Genomic DNA, 21,546 nt, shown 5'->3' on the forward strand with positions numbered 1-21,546 from the left:
GCCATCAGCATCAGGAAGTGGCTATGCTGGGAAGTTGGAGATGGGTCTGAAAGTGGTGGCCGTGCTGCAGGCGGAGGACCAGGGTGACCCTCCCCACACCCACCCTCTGCAGAGTATGCATTTGAGACTGGAAGGAGGATAAGGACACCTTTTTGGCCTCCTTCACCTCCCAGTTCCTGAACAACCTCAACTCCATCCTGATCCACCGCTGTCACTGTCTTCCAAATGATTTCCTGGTCGCCGATGCCAGGATGGCCCCCACACCGGACCCTGGGACCAATCTGCAGGCTGAGCAGGCGCCAGTGGAGGGAGGGGCATTGTTCTGAGACGGCGAGGGCTGAGGGGCAGGGCTGAGTGAGCGAATGTGCTCTCTCCTGCTATTTTGCCAGGCGCCATGCATTGGCAGGCCCTCCCAGCACAGAAGCCATAGTGATGCATTGGTTGCCACGGTTTCCGAGGATGCTCTGCAGCTCATCTGAGTGCCCCGCAGAGTTACTGCTCCCATCCGTCCGCTACAGGAATGGGGAGTGCGGCGACCCCAGGAGGGTGCATTTTGTGCTGACCTCCAGCAGGGCGCGCTTCTCTCACTGTCTCTCGTTGGCTTGGGCCTGGCCACAGCAGAGTCACCTTCAATACTAGGGTGGGGGAAGAGGCAAGGTGCTTCTTTCTTTGGGACCAGAAAGTGGCTCTGAGTTGGAACACCCCACTGGCTCCAGAGAATGAAGTTCCTTTAAGTGAAATACTCCCAGCTTCATAATAACTCCCCCTTCCTCACCCAAGCCTGCTCGGCCCTCCTTCTCCTCCACTCCTCCCCTAAAGGGGCTCTCTGTACCTGGTGGACCATGCCATCCTCTCAGGCCTCTACCCCAGCATCAGTCATGGGAGACCCTTGCTCATGACTGCACGCCTGATCCTGCTGCACCAGCATTCCAACGACAACGGGTCCTTGCCACCCCTTGCCATTCTGGTCAGCAAGGCAGGGCCCTGGGGGGCTGGTGGGTGGGGTGGGGGAAGTCTATTAGATCCTCGGAATGACTGAAAGGTTGCCTCCTCCCAATGCCACTGTGCCTGGTGACATCGCCTCTCCAATCCTACTCAGCCCCTCTCAAGTTTGTTTCTCTGTATTGTTGTCTTTGATTTCTATCTTGATAGAATTGTTATGAAACTCAAGAGAACAAATTGCACCCTGACGGGGTGTCAGAATCGATTCTACTGAGTCACGCATCTTTGGCAGTTCAACCGTGTTCCCAACAGTTAAAACCATAACCCCTTCGGAAGAGGTGTCCACACCCTCCCTTCCCATCCTTTCAGTCTGCCCCACACAACTGGGGATCTGAATGGCTGGACTGGTACAGGGAAGTCAGCCAACACAGTGCCTTGGGTAATTTCACCTCTCAAAGAGATTATTCTCATCAACCTGGTCTTACTAATGAGGAACCTGAATCACAGAGAGGTTAATAAACTTTCCCAAGGTCACACAGCTGGTAAAGAAGTTGACCATGTGATTTTGTAGCAGGATGAGCGGCAGACAAAACCCCTCAGACACCAAGTTAAAGAAGGAAGGGCTTTATTCAGCCGGAACCATCGGCAAGACTCACATCTCAAAAAACGACCTCCCCGAGTGAGCAATTCCTGTCCCTTTTAAGGGCTTACAGCTCTAAGGGGGCGCACGTGAGAGGCATGTGATCGATTGAGCAAGCAGGGGGTACGTGACCGGGGGCTGCATGCACTGGCAATTAGAACGGAACAGAACAGGACAGGACAGGGATTTTCACAGCGCTTTTCCATACGATGTCTGGAATCTATAGATAACATAACCGATTAGGTCAGGGGTCAATCTTTAACTACCAGGCCCAGGGTGTGATGCCGGGCTGTCTGCCTGCGGATTTCATTTCTGCCTTTTAGTTTTTACTTCTTTCGTTCGAGGCTGAAATTGGGCATAAGACAATATGAGGGGTGGTCTCCTCCCCTATTCTGGCCCCATGGACATGATGACGGGCTGCCCTTCCCCAGTTTCTGCCCAATGCCTGCCCTCTCCTGTGCCCCCACTCCAGCTCACTCAGACACCCAGCCTGGACAGCCCTATCTTCCTGCCCAGTGACCCAGCTGAGGACTGGTTCCTGGACAAGACCTGGGTGTGACCCTCAAAGATCCTGGTGCACAAGACGGTCACTCATCTACTTCGAACCCACTTTGTGCTGGAGCCTTTGCTTTGTCCATACTGCAGCAGCTGCCCATGAGCCACATATTTTCAAGGCAAGGAGAAGCCCTCCTCTCAGTGCCCACAGCTGTGGGAGACCCGGTGCTCCCTGATCTGACCTCTGACTCCGGCTTCCCCTTTCTTCTGCACCTTCCACATCAACATCCACCCAGCACTGGGCTCTTTGTACCAGGAAAGCTCATCCACCAGGTCAAGGCCCTGGAGGCCTGGGATCTTGTGGGGAGCACAGAGGGCCAGGGGAGGCCTGAGATTTGGTCCAGGGCCCCTGCTAGCAGCAGGAATGGGCTCTCTGCTCATTACAGTCAGTCGTTGGGACAGGTAGGCTGCCTGGAGCTGATCAACAAAGGGCTGGCAGCTGCCACCTACCACTCCCTGTACCTGTCCCACCAGCTGGCTGACCTCAAGGTCCAGGACCTCGCCCACTACTACATTCCAGATCTGGGCAGCCATAGCGAGGTGACACTCCCCTGAGGCCTGAGGGCTCCAACCCTCTCACCCTCCCCTATACCCTGTTGGTTTATTCAACCTTCCCCCAGCCTCCTGCCCAAACACACTGCTGTCTCCAAGCCCTTCCTGCTTACTCTTCATCCTTCCCAGCTGTGTGACCTTGGGCAAGTTATTTAATCTCTCTGTGCTGGTTTCTTCATCTGACACTGAGGCTAATAAGAGCACCTATGGTATAGCTTATTATTGTTATTAAATGCAAAACCCTAAGAACAGACCCCAGTGCACAGAAAGTGCTCTCTGAGATTAGCTATTAAGATTATTATGCCAGGCACGGTGGCTCATGCCTGTAATCCCAGAACTTTGGGAGGCCGAGGTGGGTGGATCACTTGAAGTCAGGAGTTCAAGACCAGCCTGGCCTACGTGGCGAAACCCCATCTCTACTAAAAATAGAAAAGTTAGCTGAGTGTAGTGGCGGGCGCCTGCAAACCCAGCTACTGGGGAGGCTGAAGCAGGAGAATCACTTGAACCTGGGAGGTGGAGGTTACAGTGAGCAAGATTGTGCCATTGCACTCCAGCCTGGGCAACAAGAGCAAAACTCCGTCTCAAAAAAAAAAAAAAAAAAAAAAAAAAAAAATTATTTACCCTATAGATAAAGTCACTGTGTCTCCAGGTTTTTCCATTGAAATATTCCTCATAGGAGAATGCCTTGGGGTATAGCTGTAGCCTCCACGCCAATGGCCAGATCCTCTTAACATCTGGCCTCCTGCGGTTTCCCAGCTCCTCCCACCAGCACTGAGATTGATGGCGGTGCCGCTGCCCATTAGCCACGAGTGGTGCCCAGTGGCTCACCACATGCAATGCTGCATTCCCTGCAGCTCAGCCCCTCTAAAATCTGCCCCTACTTCCATTCTTCCACCTCAGCACACACGGGGCCTAGGGAGATGAGGCACCCTAATTTCTCCCTCTCTCCCAATTCAAATTCTGCCCTGGCTACAAGCTCAACTCATGTCCCACCTCCCCCTTGAAGTCCTCAGGGACTCCCCCCATATGAACATCTGCAGCAGGAGCTCCTTCCCCAGCAGGGGGTCTGCACGTCCTACAATGGCTGGGGATGGAGGGCCCTTTGGGAACCAGTGGAGGCAATGAATCCAATCAGATGGTCCCAACGCAGATGGGCCTGGTGTCTCATCCTTCCCTGTGGTTTGGAATCCAAATGCCTGCAGGACCAGTGAGCAGAGAAAAGCTAAGGAAGAAGAATGGGCAGGGACCGTGGCCAGTGGGGAGCTCATGTTTCTCTGACAGGGACAGTGGTGACCCAGCTATGACTGTGACCAGATCTTCTGATTTTTCAGCAGAAACCAGACATCTTCTAAGATTTAAATGTTGGCAAGTGATTCAACTTGAAAAACAAACAGAAAAACCTTGCCGGCTGATGAAAACACATCTGCAGATCAGTCATGGTCCTGGGGCCTCCGTTTGCACGCCGTGGTGAAGACCACAGCCTCTCGGTTTGATCTCGGCTCTGCAATTCACTCCGTGGTTGGCCGTTTTCCTTCCTTGGCCTCAGTTTCCTCCTTTGTGGGCAGCAGGTCCCAGTGGCCCCTTCCAACCACCCACACCCCTGTGCAGTGTTAGCTCCCAAGTGTTAGTCACCATGTATTCCCGACCCCCCAGCTTTGGGACAAATATTGTTAACATCTACTGCCCGGATGACACGGCAGTGAGCACGGACTCGGAGCTCCAGGCCTGGGTCAGCGAGATCTTCCAGGAGGGTTTTCAAAGCCAGATGCTCTCAGAGGTGCTGTCCACTGCCCTAGGGCAGCAGCCTCTTGGGTCTCAGCTCTGTCTCTCTACCCTACTCCCATGGAGGGGTCCCTTCCACCCTGGGCCACTGTGCTGGGCTCATCTGGTGTTTCACTATGATCATCTTCACCTGCTCAGCCCAACATGCTGCCATCAACAGCGGCCAGGTGAGCCAGTGCCAACTCCGGGGATAAGCAGGGTCGCGGGAGGAGCAGCCCTAGCAGCACTGGCAGCTCTGTACTGAGTTTGCAGGGGTCGGTCTGAATTCAGTACCTGGATCCCCGGTATTCCTATCATCCTGTGGCTTGCCCCGCCCACCGCCAAGGGCCAGACGGAACTAGCAGCCTCACTCCCTGAGGTCAATGCCACACACCACACCCTGGTGCTCCTGTGGGGGGTCAGCCATGAAACCAAGGACACCATAAGCAAGGCCCCAGGTGGGGATGGCTGGGGTCTCAGCTTCTAGAGAGTGGGTACATTGAGGAAGGGATCCTGGGGACAATGGCTACCAGAAGGGTGCACTTGGCAGGCTAGGCTCCTAGGTGGCAGGGCTTGCAGCCGCTAGGTTGCTGGTGGGTGTGGCTTAGGGTGTTGTGGATTCCTAGTAGGTGGAGCTAAGAGTGATCTGGGCTTCAGAGTGAGCCAGGCTTGCAGTGGTCTGGCTTTCTTGTGGCCCGCAGTCTTTTGTCGAGGTGGGCGGGTGGTTTATGTTTCAAGTTAGATGGGTCTGGAGTGGTCCAGGACCCCTAGGTGGGCTGGGCTTGGGTGGACTAAGTTCCCTGGTAGGGACACTTAAGATGGAACAGAATCGCTGTGGGCTGAATATGCAGCCCGCCAAGGTCCCAGCTTTTCCTTCTCCCAGCCTGGACACCTACCCAGAGGAGCACTGCACCGAGAAGGCCCCGCGGCGGAGCATCGCCGCCTTACAGAGCCGCTTGGCCCAGATGTTGGCGGACGTCCTGGAGTGGAACCGGGGCCTGGCGCTGCCTTACTCCTACCTGGACCGCGCGGCCGCAGAGAACGGAATCGCGGCGAGAGCGCTCTGCGCGCACAGCCTGCACCCGCACCCCGCGGCGCCAGTCCTGCCGCCAGCGCCCGAGTAACTTGCCGCGCGCACTCACAGCCAGACCCAGGGAAAGGAAGGTTTTTTGGTTGGTTGGCTTTTGGTTTTTGAGGTTTTTGTGTTTTGTTTTGTTTTGTTTTTTGAAAATAGGAGTGCACAGGATGGGGAGAGGAGAGAGGGGAAGGGCGCTCCTAAATAGAAATGCTGTTCTCAATCAGCACCGGGTCCAGGTAGTAGTAGGGGATGGGGAGGCACTTGTTGCGCTGGCGGATGTCGTGTGAGATCTGGTTCAGGCGCTGGCGGAACGCCTCTATGCTCCTCCGCGGGGCCTCCTCCACGAAGTGAATGTCCGGGAAGTGTCCCAGGGGCCGCTGCGGGCACAGAGCTCGACAGCTGGAACCAGGGCCGGCCGGCACCCCCTCCTCCTGCCGGTGGCCCTGGCCCCTCCACCCTTTGGCTTCAGTGGTCTCTCACTCCCTGCTCCCCGCTCGACGCCTCCAGTTATCCTCCCCCCTCCCCAGCTCCTGGCCCCCTCCCTGTGCCCCATCCCGTCTCGCACCCTGTCGTCAGGCTCACGGCTGAGGGTCCAGAGCACCAGCAGCGTGATGCACGTGGTCTTCACATCCGGCAACGTGTCCATAAAGGTCTCCAGAGTTGTCAGCCCCTTAGCCTGAATCGGTGGATTCCTCATGGACGCTGGGAAGTTGGGCATCCAGGCGGTGAACTCCATCTGGAAGTGGGGTAGAGGCGCGGGTCTGGGTGGAAGAGTACCCCGGGAAGAAGAGTACTGTGGAGGCTTCCTTCCGCCATGCCCTGACCATCTGCCCTCCAGTCGCTGCCTTGGACTCCCCGCCCTTGGCGCTGAGGCTGGGCTGGGTTGGTTAGACTGGGGCTGGGGCTGAGAGTTGGGGCTGAGGCTTGGTTTCCGTTGGAACTGGAGTTGAAGCTGGAACTTGGGCTGAGACAAGTTGAGGCTGAACCAGGGATTATGGCTGAGGCTGGGTTTGAGGTTGGGGCACGGACTAAATTTGGGAGGTCTGGGCCTGGGCTAGTGAGAGCACCGGTACCTGGCCTGTATTGACAGCAGCGTGCTTGGCAGAGCAGGTGAAGATTACTATGGTGACATACCGGATCAGCTCAGGCACGGTTCGCAAGCACCTGGGGAAACCTGAGCGGTGGGGGAAAAGCCCAGGCGGCGTCAGTCCTGCCCTGGCACTAGCTGCCCGGCAGAGGGCGCCACCATGTCCCGCTCTCCCCGTTTTGCGAAAGCTTCAAGCTGCCGCATCCGTACCCTCATCCTGACTGTGTGACCTTCCTGTGGCAGGAACCCCATCTCCCCTAATCCAGATCATAAGGCTAGGGATAGAGGGCTGCAGGCCCTGGCCAGAAGTCCTCCAGGGCTGCTCCTGGCCCCTGCCTAACCTGTGACCCTCAGATCTCTCTTTCAGTTTCCCTGGGGGTGCCTCTCTGGTCCCAGGCCTGGGGATGTTGGGAGAGGCAGGAGGCTTTCCTGGGTTCCTTCGTTCCTTCGGAAGAGTCCCGCCCTGAATCAACCCAGCCCCCGCCCTCCACTCCCTCCCATCACCTCCTTCCAGACTCTGTGCCCACTCCAGATGGATTTCTCAGTCCCACACCTCTTCCCTACCAAGCTGCTGGCTTCTCTTTCCTGTTGTCCCGTGTGTCCTGGCTGCCATGGTGATCTCAGGTTCCAAAAGTCCCACATATTCAAACCAGACCCATCATCTTCCTCCCTAACCGCTCCTCTTTTTAGCCCCCAGCTCAAGGGACGACTCACATCATTTATCCAGCTGCAAAAGCCTGAAACGTGGAGTCACCCTCAGCCCCTCCCTCCAAACCCAAACCAACACCCAGTCCTGTCATTTCCAGCTCTGAAATTCTCTGTGGTGTCCCCACAGCCCTCACCCTAGTCAGTCCCCAGTCTTCCCTCCTGGACACCACGGCAGCTTCCCTAACTGTCTCCTGACTGCCAGTGCAGCCTGATACTCTAGCATACAAGTCTAATCTCCTTGCAAAACCCTCGATGGCTCCCACCGGCCCTTAACCAGGCTGTGCAGCCTGGCCACTGCCCACAGCCTCAGCCTTAGCCCATTGGGAACCTCCCCACGTCCCACCCTAAGCTCTAGTTGCAGAGAACGTGATTGCAGTAAGCAGCTCCTGGAACTCCCTATGCTCCCTCTGGCTTTCTCAACTTCCCACATGCTGCTCCCAAGCGGAACGCTCCTTCCCCATCCTCCGTCATCTTGAGGCTGACCTCTCCATCCTGCAGATCTTAGCTAGATGTTAGCCAAGAAGTTAGATTTCAGCTAGATCTTAGCCTGCTGCTCCCACCCTATCTTCCCTCCACTACCCCTTCCCAAGGTGGGTTAGGCGCCTTACCTGGGCTTCCCCACAACTTTCTTTAGGGAAATACCTGCCACCCCAGACTATGAACTCCTTGAAGGCAGGCACCCTCACCACCTGCCTTTTTCCCTTTTACCTCCTCAATAATCAGCACAGTATTGCATTGTGGGTGCTCACTGGATATTTGTTGAATGTCTACCCGGGTGGCGGGACCTCAGGGCACTTTCACCGCTCTCCTGGAGCTGCCAGCTCCCTCCTGCCAGCTCCCTCCTGCCAGCTCCCTGGCCTCCTGCCCTTTCCCGTTGGAGCTCATACCCCCATTTCACAGTCCACAAAGATTTGTTTCTGGGGTGGGGCTGGGATCCCTCCAGGTCTCTGCAGAGATGACCCACAGCCCCCAATCTCAGACAGGGACCCATTGCCAGCCATGTTTTCTTCCCCAGCCTCTCTGAGATGCCACTGCTCCAGGGGCCGGAGAAGAGCCTGTCAAAATCCTAAGGCAGCAATTTGGTCTCCTTCAGTCCACAATAAAACATGTTCTGATCCAGCCCAGGAGGGCCCTAGCAGACCTGCCTGGGGGCTGCCCCTCAGCCCCAGCTCCCCCTGATTGCCCAGGTGTCCAGGCCCATACCTGAGCTCTCCCGCCCTAGGAGACACTCTTTAAATATCTCCTGCACCCAGGACTGCAATTCCGGGTCACCCTCCACGGCTGCGTCACTCGGATAATAATAGGTGATGATCTCCGTCACGTACCTGACCAGGGGACAGGGCCTCAGTTTGGATCCTCCTCCCCTCCCATTCCTCAGCCAGGCTTCTCCCCCCTCCCCCAGGATGCCCTGACCTCAGTTGGCCCCAGAGCTGCCCCAGGCCTGTGGGAGGGCAAGTCCTGTGGGGTAGAAGTGGAGAGGATGGCTTGGCAAGGCCAGCACACACCCAGAGCACTCCCTTGTAAGGGATGGGCAAGGCCTACAGGCAGCTCAGATCCCAGAAGGGGTCTGGCCAGCAGAGGTGGGCTGGGGAGCCAAGCAAGGAAGGGGCCTGCAGGACTGAGGGTGTAGGTGTGACGGACACACAGACCCCAGGCCCCTTCCCCAAGGCCAAGCCCCTGGATGGCACGAGACCCACACTCAGGTCTCTAGAAGCTCCCCACACCCTCTCCAACATCCCAAGGCATCCACCCTGAGAGCCACCCACTGCTGTCCCGTGCTCACCTCTCCAGTGCATTCCACACCGCCAAGCTGTCATCGCGGTAATAATATCCAGGCAAGTCCTGGACCCCACGCTCCACAAAGTCATTGGGGAGGTAGAGGCTGTCATAGGTGAGCTCCGACAGAGCCCGTACCATCACCTCAGCAAAGCCCTCCACGCCCAGGGACATGCCCTGTGAGGGAGGAGGCAGATCCTGGAGCTGGATGGGCATCCCTGGCACCCCCCTCAGGTCCTCTAGGATCCCAGTAAGTGCCCCTGTAACCCCCGACCCAGCCCACCCCACGTCCGGGAACTCTCCTGCTCCAGGCCAGCACACCAGCCCTGCCTCTGCTCCTTTCTGGAGAGGAGAACCCACTTCATCCAGTTCCCTCCTTTCATGGCCCATCATGATGACCCAAAGGCAAGTGGGAAGTCCTGCTCTTTGTCTAACTGCAAAAGCCAGAGGAAAGCAAATGTCTCGTTGGGGTTGGGGAGCGGAAGTCTTACCTTGGCAGAGAGCCCCCCCTCATTGAGAAGAACGGCCCGGCCGATGCTGTTGATCTGGACGGTGTATCGGGTGTGGGGGATGAGGAGCTGTGGGAAGAGCAAGGAGGATGAAGAGAAAGGGCTGAAGCAGCCCCCAAAGGATCTCAGCTCCCCACTTCTGCAATATCAGATCCACTCACTTTGGGAAGTCCCCATGCCAAGCCCTCTCTTGTGGTCCCCAGATACCCCCCAGGCTGACTGGAGTCTCTCTGACTGCACAGTGGGCCTGGGGGCTTTCCGAGGCCAGGTGAGGGTCATGATGCCTGGGGGAGGCCCCTTCCCCCAAGCCCATACCTTGTAGAGTGGGTGGCACATGGGCAGGTTCCTCAGCAAGGCCAGGCAGAAGGCCTCAGCAATAAGGTGAGTCTCCAGCAGGTGGGAGATGGCCTCGTGGCTGTAGAACTCCGCATAGCGCACCCACGTCTTGGCTAGCAGCCAGTCCCACTCAGAATCACTGGGCAGGAAGATGGGGCAATCCGGCCCGGGGGTCTGGCTGAGCTAGGGGTGATGAAAGAGAAAGGATTAGGTGAGGGCAGAGACCCACACACATAAAGGGCCCACTGCAGGAAGGAGGCAGAAGGGAGTCTGAGAAGGTGAAAACACTCCCAAGCTTTGGTCCCACTGGTCCCCTGAGCACCCCTGGGCCTTTCCTCCCTCCCCACATTTGATCTTGCCATTCCCTCTGCTCGACTGCAGTACCTTCCTCTTGCCCCTGTCTCTACCTGGTAGCTCCCACTTACTCTTCAAGAACCATCTCACAAGCTGCCTCCTCCGGCAAGACTTCCTTACTTCAACCACACCTCCACCACATTCAGGTGTGCAGGTTGTGCACTGCACAAGGATTCCTAGCCCCTCAGGGGGCAGGCAGATCACTGAAACCAGCCTACATTTTTCCATTAAGGAACCAGCAGCATCAGGCTCTGGGGCTCTGGCCCATCCACCCAGAGGGAGCCTCTTTCTAACTTGCGCATGACCCTTGGGGGGACCTCTGGGAAGGAAACACCTAGTTGCTTCCTCTGCCAGACCAGATTCCCAAGGCAGAGGCTAAGTCTAATTATCTCAGTATTTCCAGTAGGGACCTGACCCCCTTCAGGGATTGGTTTTCCAGGTGGATGGATGGATGAAGTCAAAGAGACAAGCACACTGCACAGACACATATACATGCACACACTCACAGATGCACACACACAGGGGCATACAAGTACAGCCAGCCCTCTGTATCCATGGGTTCCACAGCGGTGGACTCCACCAACAACCTATGGAAAATATTCTGGGAAGAAAAGTGTCTCTAGTGAACGTGTACAGACTTTTTTTCCTTGTCATTCCCTGAACAATACCATATAACAACTATCTACATAGCATTTACATTGTATTGTATTGAGTACTATAAGTAATCCAGAAAGGATTAATTTTATTTTATTTTTTTGAGACAGAGTCTTGCTCTGTCACCCAGGTTGGAGTGCACTGGCACAATCTCCACTCACTGCAACCTTCACCTCCTGGGTTCAAGAGATTCTCCTGCCTCAGCCTCCCGAATATTACAGGTGCCTCCCCACCATGCCCAGCTAATTTTTGTAGTTTTAGTAAAGATGGGGCTTCCCCTTGTTGGCCAGGCTGGTCTTGAACTCCTGACCTCAGGTAATCTGCCTACTTCGGCCTCCCAAAGTGCTGGGATTACAGGCGTGAGCCACCACGCCCAGCCTAGAGAGGATTTAAAATACACAAGATGGCCGGGTGAGGTGGCTCACACCTGTAGTCCCAGCACTTTGGGAGGCTGAGGCGGGAGAATCTCTTGAGCCCAGGAGTGCAACATGGAAGAAAGCGTAGCGCTCCTTGTGTACACGCAGCAGCAAGAGCTCACCCAGCTCCACTGAGCAGCGCACCTCGTACTTCTGTACCTGAGGGGACCAAGACAGCAAGCAGGTGAGAGGCAGGGAACTGCCAAGGCGGTCCTTGCGCCTTGCAAGATGCATCTCCACCTAAGCCTATTGGGGCATACAAACCTGAGCTGCTCCTAGGCCCTACCGGGCTTTTGTATGAATTAGAAAAATATGCCTGGGCCGGACGCGGTGGCTCACGCCTGTGATCCCAGCACACAAGAAGATGTGTGTAAGTTATATGTAAATACTGGGACATTTTATATAAGAAACTTGAGCATCTGCAGATTTGGCATCCCGGGGAGGTCCTGAAACCACTCTCTCAAGGATACCAAGAGACGGCTGACTACACACAGGACCACATGCTCGCATAAGCGCACGCGCATTCGAAGGAACATTCGCGCACACAGAGGCTCAGTGGCAGCGCCGCCTACAGCCTAGGCACCTGGATGGCGATGGGCATCATCTTGCCCTCGGGTCCGAAGTGCAGCAGGCAGAGTGGGGCGCAGTGGTGCTGCTTCCGGCCGCTGAGCTCGACGGTGGGGATGCCCTCCATGATGCGGTAGTCGGCCAGGTAAATGTTCCCCTTCTGGAGGGGAGCCGCCATGGGTAGCAAGTAGACGCCCACATGGGGCGCCTGTGACCCGAGCCGCAGGTGCAGAAGGCGCTGGCGACCAGGGGCAGGGGTGGGACGGGGACAGGGACGCGGGGTGCGGGCGTGGCTGGGACTGGCGCGGGCGCCGCAGGTGGGGAGAGACGGGGATGCCAGCGAGGGAGGCCAGGACGGGGGCCGGGGTCTCCGCCGGAGCGGGCCTCACCTCCAGCTCCGCTTGCAAGCACGTTCCCTCGCCCAGGAACGGAGCCACCATGTCGTCTGTGACGGCGAACTTGTCTGGGATCCGCGTGCAGCGGCGAATCAGGCCGGGGTTGACGCCGTTGAGGTACTGGTACCCAAAGAAGGTGTCCTCTGCCCAGTGCTCGGCCACGTACTCTGCGAGGACGGCGCGAGAGCGTCACAAGGCGGCCCGGCCCCCCTCGGGGACGGAAAGGCATGGGACAGAAGAAGACCATGGGCACCGAGAGGACTCGGGGAGGAAAACGAAGCCCCCAGCCTCGTGCTGAGCGGCGGGAGGAGCCCAGGGCGACGTTTTCCAAGAAGCCGCCAGAGGGCGCGCGCCCGCCTCGCTGCCTCTCCGGTCCCACTGCCCCCATGTGGGGGGCCTGCCTAGCACACCGGAGACCACCTGACTCCCTCTGCTGGATCCGGACGCCCCATTCCATACCGGAGACGACAGATTTCTTGCCAGGGAAAATTTTCCTAATGTCCTTCAGCCTCTTCCACGAATGTTTGCAGTCCAACAGGCCGCGGACTTTGAAAGCCAGTGCCCTAGGAGATGGGATTCCAGGGAGAGGCCGTCAGAGAGTCTGCCAAGCGCTGGCTGGGGCGGGTGGCGGAGCAGCCCCACCCACTTAGGTCTCTGGGTCTCAGGGTCTGTGCGTCGCAAAGTCTCTGGGTCCCATGTCTCAAGATCTTTGCATCTCTAGGTCTCTGGGATCATCTCTCGGGTTTTCTGGGTCTGCGTTTCAGCTCCCTCTGCCTTCCTGGCCATTCCAACCTCTGGGGTTGTCTTGGACGCCGCCAAGGTGGGGGGAGAGGAACAGTCCTGCAGGAGGCCTGTTCTCCCGTCACTCACACACACTCACATGGGCCCCAGGCGGACGAAGAAGGAGGCTGTCTTGAGGAAGGAGTAGCGGAGATTTAAGTTCAGGAACTTGGTGGCCTTAAAGTTGATGAGAATTGGGAATCCCGGAATATAGCCATTCCACCTGTGGGGAGAAGCGCAGGGCAGCTGGGATCCAGGGGGCGGGGAGGAGGCAGGCGTCCAGGGGAAAACCATGGGAGGGGCCCAGCGCAGCTTCGGGTCCTTACTCAGGCCGGTTGGGGTTGCGATGCCTCCGGACCGGAGGGCGGTAACTGGGAATGTGCACATAGTTGGGTAAGCCAGGAAGAAAGACTCGCCAGCTGCAAGGGAAACCGACATGTGACCCTCATGCCCGTACGCCACCCCAGGGCAAAGGGCCAGAGCCATCACTGCCCCCCACCTCCCTGGACCCCTGCCGGGCGCCCAGACTCTGCCACCCGCCCCCTCACTGGTAGAAGTCCTGCTTGGCTCTGATCTCCTCTCTTCTGTGCTCCAGGAGGACAGGGAGTGAGTCGTCTGCTGTTGTCTTTCCTGTAGGGAGACCAAGGAGGGGATTCAAGGGGTGACCCTTACCCCTGCCCACCCCTGCCTACTTCCGGAAGCAGGAGTTCAGCTTCTGTGCCCCAGGTCGGCTCTGGGGGTTGACCATGACCAAGGAGTGGGAAGGCTCACCTTGGGAGAATGAAGGAGTGCCCCGTCGCGAAATCTCAGATAAAAGGATCATGGACCCACACTCTTTCCTCTTGCTCTACCCTCAAGTTGAGCTCTGCTGCTGCAAAAAGTCCCTCCTCTAGACCCACTGAAATTTTTTTTATTTCTGTAAATTCATGGAGCACAAGAGCAATTTCATTACATGCATAGATTTCATAGCGGCCAAGTTAGGGCTTTAGGATACCCATCACCCAAATAATGTATATTGTACCCCTTAAGTAATTTCTCATCACCCACCCCCTCCCATCCTCTCACCCTTAAGAGTCTCCATTGTCTATTATTTTGCTATGTCCATTTGTACACTTTTTTTTTTTTTTTTTTGAGATGGGGTTTCATTCTTGTCGCCCAGCCTGGAATGCAATGGCATGATCTCAGCTCACTGCAACCTCTGCCTCCTGGGTTCAAGCGATTCTGCTGCCTCAGTGTACCAAGTAGCTGGGATTACAGGCGCCTGCCACCACACCCAGCTACTTTTTGTATTTTTAGTAGAGACGCAGTTTCGCCATGTTGTTCAGGCTGGTCTCGAACTCCTGACCTCAGGTCATCTGCCCGCCTCTGCCTCCCAGAGTGCTGGGATTATAGGCGTGAACCACTGCGCCTGGCCCATGTGTACACATTTTTTAACACCCTTTTATGGGTGAGAACATTTGGTATTTGACTTTCTGGTCTGGCTTGTTTCACTTAAGATAATGACTTCCGGGCCGGGCGCGGTGGCTCAAGCCTGTAATCCCAGCACTTTGGGAGGCCGAGACGGGTGGATCACGAGGTCAGGAGATCGAGACCATCCTGGTCTACACGGTGAAACCCCGTCTCTACTATAAAATACAAAAAACTAGCCGGGCGAGATGGCGGGCGCCTGTAGTCCCAGCTACTCGGGAGGCTGAGGCTGGAGAATGGCGTAAACCCGGGAGGCGGAGCTTGCAGTGAGCCGAGATCGCGCCACTGCACTCCAGCCTGGGCGACAGAGCGAGACTCCTCCGTCTCAAAAAAAAAAAAAAAAAGATAATGACTTCCGGTTCCATCCATGTTGCCGCAAATGACATGATTTCATTTTTTTTTTCCTGACTGAATAGTATTCCACTGTGTATATATACCACATTTTCTTTATCCAGTCATCCATTAGGGCACTTAGGGTAATTCCATATCTTTGCTAGTGTGAATAGTGCCACGATAAATAAGGCATCTTTTTGATATGTTGATTTCTTTTCCTTTGAGTAGATTCCACTGAAATATTAAGAACTAACAGTTGTTTAGCATTTACTAGGTCCTAGGTGTTGGGAAAAGTGCTTGTGGGGTTCCTGTATAAACTGGCCATAAAAATATTGGACACGGCCTGGTGCGGTGGCTCATGCCTGTAATCCCAGCACTCTGGGAGGCTGAGGTGGGCGGATCACGAGGTCAGGAGATCGAGACCATCCTGGCTAACATGGTGAAACCCCTTGTCTACTAAAAATACAAAAAATAATAATAACAATAAATAAAAATACAAACAAAATTAGCCAGGCATGGTGGCGGGCGCCTGTAGTCCCAGCTACTCGGGAGGCTGAGGCAGGAGAATGGCGTGAGCCCGGGAGGTGGAGCTTGTGGTGAGCTGAGATGGCACCACTGCACTCCAGCCTGGACGACACAGCGAGACTCCGTCTCGGAAAAAAAAAAAAAAAAAAAGTGGGACACTAAGTTGTGGAAAGTCACAAAAAGCCTCTAAGGAGGAAAGCGTTATTGCCATTATGTTCCCATGCTCTGAGCACAACTTATCTATAACCTCTCTTATCTGTAAACACTGTGTTGAAGGAGAAAGACACTCCTTTGAAACACTGGAATGTGGACAGACGTGCAGGCTCCTAGTTAAGCCCACTCCCACTAGCTGCTGTCCGATTAAAGATATGCTGTTTGAGCACAAAGGAGATTCATTTAAATCGCTATCGCTATAGATTACGCCTATGACGTACTGCCTCCCTTTCACTGTTTCTCCCTGAACATCTGCTTCTTAGGTCTAAGTGATTGTACTCAATAAATAGTGTGGAGACCAGAACTCTGGGCCTTTTGCAGCTTCCATTTTGCAACTGGCCCCCTGGCCCCCACTCTTTATGCACTCTTAACCTGTCTCTTCTCATTCCTTCATTGCCACCGGACTTTGGGTACCCTACGGGTGGTGTCGAAGCTGGTCCCCAACACCAGGCACTTTGTAGACACTTTACTTTTATTAATCTAAGCCTAAGAAGTACCCTGTGAGACAGGTGACTATTACTATAGGCTCCTGACCCCTTCTCTACAACCCCAAAGTACAGAAAGCTGTGGAAATCAAGTTTGTTTGTCTGTTTGATTGTTCCACAACAAATTCATTGGTTGACAAAGTCTGCTGTGAATCTCCCTGAGGCTATATACAATCTTTATTTAACTCATTCGATGTAACTATTCATAGTTGTTGCTGGGAAGTGTTAGTATATTTGATTGGGGTGCCCTGTGGTAGATATAGCACATAATATAAGGGGTATGTGTGTGATATAGATTTATAGATGAAAATATGTATGTATACATATACATATTTTATATAAACATACACATGTGTACAGATACATGTGTGTGTAGCTTCTCAATAAAAGCTGAATTTCAAAACACCCCTGGAGTCAACAGTTTTAGCTAAAGGACTGTATCACCATGCCCATTTTACAAAGAGAAACAGCCGCTATTACATATTACCTGGGGACAAGGCTGGATTTGCACCGTGGCAGGCTGCTTCTGACCACCAACAGTTGTTAAGCCTTTTAAAACTCTATTCAGGCCAGGTGCGGTGGTTCATGCCTGTAATCCCAGCACTTTGGGAGGCTGAGGCAGATGGATCATGAGGTCAGGAGTTCAAGACCAGCCTGACCAACATGGTGAAACCTCATCTCTACTTAAAATACAAAAATTAGCCGGGCATGGTGGCACACACCTGTAATCCCAGCTACTCAGGAGGCTGAGGCAGAAAAATCGCTTGAACCCAGAAGGCGGAGGTTGCAGTGAGCCGAGATCATACTACCACACTCCAGCCTGGGTGACAGAGCAAGACTCCATCCCAAAAAAAGAAAAAAAAACTCCCTTCAGATGTCATCTTACTGGATTATCACATCCACCCTATGAAGTAGGTTCTGTTGTTATCTCCATTTTACAGATGAGGGCACCAAGGTTTAGAAGAATTTGGAAATGTGGCAAGGTGTGGTGGTTCACGCCTATAATCCTAGCACTTTGGGAGGCCGAGGCGGGTGGATCACAAGGTCAGGAGATCGAGACCATCCTGGCTAACACAGTGAAACCCCTTCTCTACTAAAAATACAAAAAATGAGCTGGGTGTGGTGGCACGTGCCTGTAGTCTCAGCTACTCAGGAGGCTGAGGCAGGAGAATCACTTGAACCTGGAAGGCGGAGGTTGCAGTGAGCCAAGATCGTGCCACTGCACTCCAGGGCAACAGAGTGAGACTCCGTCTCAAAAAAAAAAAAAGAAGTAGAATTTGGAAATGTGCCCAAATGCCAAATGTCCAGCTAGTCAGTGGAAGAACTGAGACCCAAGTCCAGGTCTGTCTTTCTCCAGCACCGTGGCTGGTGGTCCCCAGACTGGCCTGTGCCTACCACTGCAGTCCATCATTTCCTCTCAAGGCCTTCACCTCACCACCCTCTCCCTCTTCCACCTGCCTCAGCTCATGTTGTATTCTGGATGAACAGCGCTCCCTGGAGTTATGCAACCCAGAGACCCAGCTCGTTTTCATCCCCAGGGCGGGGGCCTCACTCCTTTGAGGGCCCTATGGGTGACTCAAGTCTCCCTGTCCTGTTGCGTGGCAGCGGCCCCACCCAACCCCATTCCTGCCTGGCCACCAGCATCACCCTGCCTGTCCCCTGCTTCCATGTCACCCAGACCTGTCACTGCAGTAAGATGCTCCGTGTCCCCAGTGAGACCCTCCCCTTGGCATGCTCACCATCTCCCAGGCTTTCTTTGCCTCTCCTTTCCCCAACTCAGGCCCTGTTCCCCACTCCTGGGGGAAGATTCCAGCACAGGGCAATGAGAAACAGAAGATAGGTAGTTAGCTGCAGGGAGGATAGGGCTTCAGGCCCTGGGTGTCCTCAGCTCTGCCTTTCCCTCCCACTCGCCTCAAGGGGAGCCAACAGACACTCAGGTGGTAGAACTGGGGGATAACAGAGGACAGGCCTCCTGTTCCCATGCAGCACCACAAATTAGGAACCTGACCCCGGCCCACCACACAAGGGGCTCTGGCAGGGGTGGGTGCAAGGAGCTCAGCCACTCAGGTCCTGTGTCTCTCCCATGGGAGTAACCAAGCAACTGGAAAAACCACTGGGCAGCCTTAGCCAGCTCTAACCTTGGAGAAACCTTGACAGTCTATCTGAATAACAGGGCCTCCATTGGATAGATCCTTACTGGATTAAGGGGGGCCTTTTTGAGTAACAGTGCATCCTGTTAGAGAAATGTGGTGTCCTATTGGGAAAATAGGGAGTCCTTTGGAGTAACAGAACATCCCATTAGTCTAAAAAATGCTCAGTTAGAAAACCAGGGCTCACCCGTGTAATCCCAGCACTTTGGGAGGCTGCGGCAAGCAGATCACCTGAGGTCAGGAGTTCGAGACCAGCCTGGCCAACATGGTGAAATCCCATCTCTACTAAAAATGCAAAACTCAGCCAGGCATGGTGGTGCATGCCTGTAGTCCCAGCCACTCAGGAGGCTGAGGCAGGAGAATCGCTTGAACCCGGGAGGTGGAGGTTGCAGTGAGCCGAGATCGTGCCATCATACTCCAGCCTGGGCAACAAGAGTGAAACTCCATCTCAAAAAAAAGAAAGCCAGGGCATCATAATTATAAGACCACATTACCATGGAGACCTGTTGAACTCAAAGGGCTTCTAAATGGGATAGCAAGGTGCTGGTTGGAATAATGGGGCATCCTGTTATAGTAACAGAATCCTGCTGGAGTAACAGGGAGTCTTTTTGGAGCGCATATGATTGGCATATAAATAGGCCTCCTGTGAGAGTCCTGAGCCTGTACTTAGCATCACAAGGGATCTTTTTAGAGTGGCCGGGCATCTTGTAGGAGTCAGGGAGGACTGGAGACATAGGGGGCAGCGCACTCTGGGAATGCTGTCTGCTGCCAGATGGGGATGCTGAGGGTAGCCGCTGGGCCTCAGACACCTCTGTTCCTCTGGTGTGCAGCCCCAAGCTGAGCCCAGAGTAGCAGCACTGACTGAGGGAAATGTGTGACAGTGGCAGGAGAGTCCAGGAGTCCCTGGTGGGGCTGGGCCCCTCCTGGCTTGATGGGAGCCTGGGTGCCATGCCAGGGTAGCAGACTGGAGCGTGAGGCCTCACGGCCATAGGATGGAGCAGGGTGATGAGGGCTCACCTGTGGCCTCCCGGAGTGCCAGGGTCTCGTAGCCATCCATCCACTGGTAGGCGGGGAAGTGGTAGATACGGCCGTTGGGGGCACAGATCTGCACGTAGTTGCAGTACCAAGGGTCCTTGGGGAAGAAGGAGTAGCGCTCTTTGTGCAGGCGGATGATGAGGAGCTCTCCCAGGTCCTGCGGGCACTGCACGGTGTACTGGTCCACCTAGGCAGGATGCAGGGCTGGCTGAGTGGGCAGGACTTCACCCAGACTCCCAGGCCGCCCACCCCTCTGGTCTCTCACCCAGGCCCTGCTCACGCTGCGCAATGCTCACCTCCCTGGACTGATGGACAGGATTTTGACCTGATCGCTGAGCTTCCTTCTGACTCCTCCAACCTGGGGGTCTCCTACTGAGTCCCTCTACCTAGGGCTGCTTAGGACTCCAGTCCCTCCTTCTCTCCATCCCCAGCTCCTGTCTTCTCCCACTCCCCTCTCCAGGCACCTGAGGTTATAGGAACCTTCAGACCCCTGAGGACTTGGGTATCACTCTGCAGTTTTTGAGTGGGGAGAGGTCCAGCCAGCCCTTTCTCCCATTCATCAATGAAGATGCAAATATTCAGAATGGCCACATAGATAGAGTGACCTATTAAGGTCGCATAGCAGCAGGTAGTTGGGCTTGACTCAAAATCAGGTCTGAGGGCCCACAAAGCATGCCTTCCACTAGACAGGCTGGTCTGATGCCATTGTTAAGTCACAGAGAATCCAATCAAATGTGAAACAGCTAGGAGGCAGCTGAATTAGGAAGAGTGAGTGAGAATGGAAGACAGAGGGATGCGGGAGAGGGGGTAAGACAGAAAGGGGAGGAGAGCGAAAGGGAAGGAAAGCAGGTGGAAAGGACTGAGAAAAGAGGGGATGCAGGATAGGCAGAGACAGGGAGAGAGGGCTGAGGAAGAGGGAGAGAGAAGAAAAGGATGGGGAAGGAAATGAGGAATGCCTGAAAGGGTTAGAGATGAGGAAGTAGGATGGAGAAGGATGGCCCAGGGATCTGGGACATGGGCAAGGGCTGGAAGCCCGACAAGGCGTCTAAAGCCACCTGGGGAACCCACTGTCTTCAGAGCTGTGCCTTGGCTCTCCAGCCTCTCCTGGCCAAGCTCAGCTCACCTGGCTCTCCCTGCACACCTTCACCTCTCCCAGGACCACAAAGACACACACACACACACACACACACACACACACTTACTGCCCCAGTTGCAAAGTCTCTCCCAAAGTGGTTCAGCAGCTGCTTATGGCTCTCTCCTTGCGTCCCCACAATGGTCAGTGAGATGGAGTCCCGTGTTCCCGACAAGAGGTCGGTGCCTGTGGCCACCCTGACTTTGTAGGTGGCCATGGCTGCTCTTCAGGAGGCAGGAGGGGCACTCAGTCCCAGACACCGTGGAGGGGCCGCACGAAGGCCCAAGGCAGGCAAGAGAAGCCAGGCACAGAGTGGAGTGGACAGGGCTGGCCTCCGAGGTGGAGTGGTAAGGTGGCGAGGTGGGGTGACTGGGCCTGCCGGCCAAATCCTGGAAAAGCTGCTGCCCTTGGCGGCCGGGTGCGTGCTGGGCAGGCCCGGGCGGGGCCCAGCTGGTGGCAGGTGAGCTGGTGTCTGGGCTCCAAGCCTTCTGGGAGCTGGCAGGGAGGAAGAGCAGGCAGGGCACTGGGCCTGCCTCTGAAAGGGTGGATGGAAGATGCCGTGGATGAAGGCGCCTTCAGGGTGGGGGAGCCAGTCCAGCCTGAGCCAGGGCCCTAGGGAAGTTGCAGGAGGGGACAGGGTGGGGCCCCCAGATCTTTATCAGACTAATAAACTCCTTCCTCCTGCCAGTCCCCATTGGCTGCAGTGTTGGGCAGCCCTGCTAAGCAGGGCCATGGGCAGTGAGTGACCTGCATTGGTTCTGAGGCTGCTGGTGGGCGGGGGAGGGGAGGGGAGGGTACTAAGTCGCTGCACAGCTGGCTGGCAGCCAGACCATTCCTCTCTGGGAAATGGGGCAGGTAGTGGCTGCAGTGAGAAAGCTGGCCCATCCTTCTGCCCCAGGGCCCAGAGTCTGTGACAGGAAGGGTGGGGGGTGTTGAAGCTAGGGCTCAGGGACCACATGGGTGCAGAAAGGCGTGAAGATGCTGCAGGGAGGGACGATCAGGGTAGCAGAAGAGGATCTGTTGCTTCCTGTGGGGCAAGGATCCACTGGGGAGGGATTGGAGCTGGATATAAAATCAGAAGACAAAAAAAAAAAAA

The 21,546-nt window shown here is 55.3% G+C and overlaps 1 protein-coding gene across 1 annotated transcript; it reads right to left on the reverse strand.

The window, feature by feature from the left end:
* Positions 1–5,656: 5,656 nt before the first annotated feature.
* ALOX12B (arachidonate 12-lipoxygenase, 12R type) lies at positions 5,657–20,940 on the reverse strand. Its single transcript, XM_023193304.2, has 15 exons — positions 20,521–20,940; positions 19,301–19,505; positions 13,659–13,740; positions 13,437–13,529; positions 13,211–13,333; positions 12,790–12,893; positions 12,325–12,497; positions 11,952–12,095; positions 9,924–10,127; positions 9,591–9,677; positions 9,107–9,276; positions 8,527–8,648; positions 6,602–6,702; positions 6,094–6,264; positions 5,657–5,905 (listed from the first exon to the last, which is right to left on the reverse strand). The coding sequence occupies exons 1-15, from the start codon at positions 20,665–20,667 to the stop codon at positions 5,726–5,728; spliced, it is 2,106 nt and encodes a 701-aa protein (XP_023049072.1). The 5' UTR covers positions 20,668–20,940; the 3' UTR covers positions 5,657–5,725.
* Positions 20,941–21,546: the final 606 nt, after the last annotated feature.

Source organism: Piliocolobus tephrosceles, chromosome 16 (genome assembly GCF_002776525.5).
Source record: "Piliocolobus tephrosceles isolate RC106 chromosome 16, ASM277652v3, whole genome shotgun sequence".
NCBI lineage: Eukaryota > Metazoa > Chordata > Mammalia > Primates > Cercopithecidae > Piliocolobus > Piliocolobus tephrosceles.